Here is a 2,272-nt window from a genome sequence, read left to right as displayed (position 1 = left end):
AGACCTGGGTCTTCCGTGGGAGGGCGTGGGGCGGCGCGCGGGAGGAGGAGGGGACCAGAGGAACTCCCTCAAGAGGCGCGAGTGGCGACGGCGAGGGCGCTGCACCGCCGGAGCTAGTGTCTGCAGGAGGACCCGCGCTGGAGTGAGTGTGGTCGGGGAAGGAGTGTGGCGGTGGAGGAAAGAGAGCTGTGCCTGGAGAGGTCTATTGATCGCGCGCGGCGGCGGTGTTGTCCGTGCGCACTGCGGCCGCGCCAGGCAGCCCGCCCACCCCTAGTTCCAACATGGCGGTCGAGTGTGCGGGGGAGCGCTCGCGGGCTCTCGCTAGTGTTAGCTAAGCAGTTTGATGTGCTCTCGGATTACTTACCTGACTCCTCCACCATGCAGAAGGAGAACAGTCACCCTCCAGACCACCACCAATATGTGGGTCCGTACAGGCTGGAGAAGACCCTGGGGAAGGGGCAGACTGGTAAGTGTGCGCGATACTGCGGCCCCTTACATCTGACCACCAACTTTCGGGCGGGAGCGCCAAAGAAAACGAAGTCCAATGTTATGTTTTCACGCTAATACAAGAAGGCAATTATGGGTCACACATGATTTGTCTAAACATAAGAGATATGCAATGTGTTGATTATAACCAACTAACGAAGAAATTATGTCATTTTTAAAAATCGAGTCAAAGAGATAAGCGAAGGGTTACGATAACACTGTCACCAAGATAAGCCTAGTGTATGGTGTAGAAGATTTGTGTACTGTGTGGTGCGGGTGTGGTGGCCGGGCCACTGCGGCACTCCTTGCCTGGGCCCATACTCAATCCCTGTTCCTACTGCCCCTGCTTTTGTTGTCAGTTTCTGCTGATGGTTGTTTCTGCTGTCCCTGGCACAGTCCCTCCCCTTCCCTCGATACTATCTTTGCCTCCCCCTGTTCTTGCTGCCGATGGTCCCTTCTGTCCAGATCCTTGCATTCTAATAATGTACTGCATCTTCTTATCTTCCCTGCTGGTGGTTTCTCCATTTAATGGTTCTCACTGACGGTATTCCGTATCCTGTAAACTCCCTTACTCTTATCACCATTCCCCTACAACTGCATTTATATGGCTGTACCAGCTGCTGACCGAAACTGTCGACAGCAGTTCTTGTTGCTGAAACGTCCTCTCAGCCTGAATGGCTGGGCCTTTCTTGATCTCGGTGCAGTGCATGCCCCTGATAGTGCGGCTGACTTCGCCCCTTTACCAGCTGATGACCTTTTTGTTGTTAGTGGGTTTTTATATGTTGCGACCTTGTTCTTGAACCTTTATTTCATTCTGCTAATCGTGACTTAAAACAGTTTTCATCAAACTCTAACTGCATGCAACAAAACATGAATCTGTTTGATGACATTATCATTGCTACGAGCGTAATCAAAACAATTGATCGAACAATTATCTGATATTCTTCGCTCGATCCCTCCCCCTCACCCGCATCCTTAATGTTAGTGACATTATATTCATGTTTTTTACTATCATTTTAAAATGTTAATGACATCCACTGGCTTTATCTTTAACTTCCCTTGTGGTTTTAGATGTTCTGCCAAAGTTACCCCCAGACTCGTCACCATGCAAGTATGTGAGAACTTACATACTTTGGATGCTGGATTCTCATTTCACATTCTGTGCCAGACTTTCAGCTCAGACTTTTATGAAGATTTGCTGGAGCTAATTACAGTAACACATTTTATAGTTTGCCTTTAGTCGGTGACTATTCATAATTCTTTTTGCTTCATTTATACGAGTACTCTTCAGTACCTGCTATCTATGATCAGTGTTTATTGTTTTATCTCAGTGTTTCAGAATGCTGGGCTGACATTGTCCCACACGCCTGACCCCATTTCGTCCCCCATATTCGGAATGCTTACTCCATCCACACACTGAGCTTAGCATGGTCGTTTCTTCGGCGTCTCAGTGTGTTCTTGTTTACCTTCCTGGTTGTGGAAGCCTCATCCAGCAAGGATTTCAAACTGGGACAATTCACATTTTAAAGTATGCTCGCCTACTGTGCGTTTTGAATGCCGTATAGAATGTTCCAGAAAAAAAAGTTCATGGTCTTCTTTATTAGTGAAGCTGAATGACAGTGCATTATGATTAAAGAAAAAAGGTTTTATTCTGACTTTCACTTACTTGGTATACTCGTCGCTTACGTGATCCAACTTGATAGTATTCCCGTTTAGGTGTTAGCAGATGGTGATATGCTTTGAAGCATTCCTCGCTTTCAACACTGATCCCATTTCCCTTCCAACA

General features: G+C 47.4%; 1 protein-coding gene across 1 annotated transcript in view; it reads left to right on the top strand.

The window, feature by feature from the left end:
* Nucleotides 1–229: 229 nt before the first annotated feature.
* Nucleotides 230–2,272, top strand: part of LOC119592544 (serine/threonine-protein kinase BRSK1-like) — a gene marked incomplete at its 3' end in the record, with an annotated part of 92,628 nt that continues 90,585 nt past the window's right edge. Inside the window, 1 exon segment of the mRNA XM_037941410.1 lies at nucleotides 230–466. Coding sequence (XP_037797338.1) covers nucleotides 379–466 — 88 coding nt within the window.

Source organism: Penaeus monodon, chromosome 30, assembly GCF_015228065.2.
Source record: "Penaeus monodon isolate SGIC_2016 chromosome 30, NSTDA_Pmon_1, whole genome shotgun sequence".
In the NCBI taxonomy this organism is placed as follows: domain Eukaryota; kingdom Metazoa; phylum Arthropoda; class Malacostraca; order Decapoda; family Penaeidae; genus Penaeus; species Penaeus monodon.
This window is presented reverse-complemented; position numbering and strand designations above follow the sequence as displayed.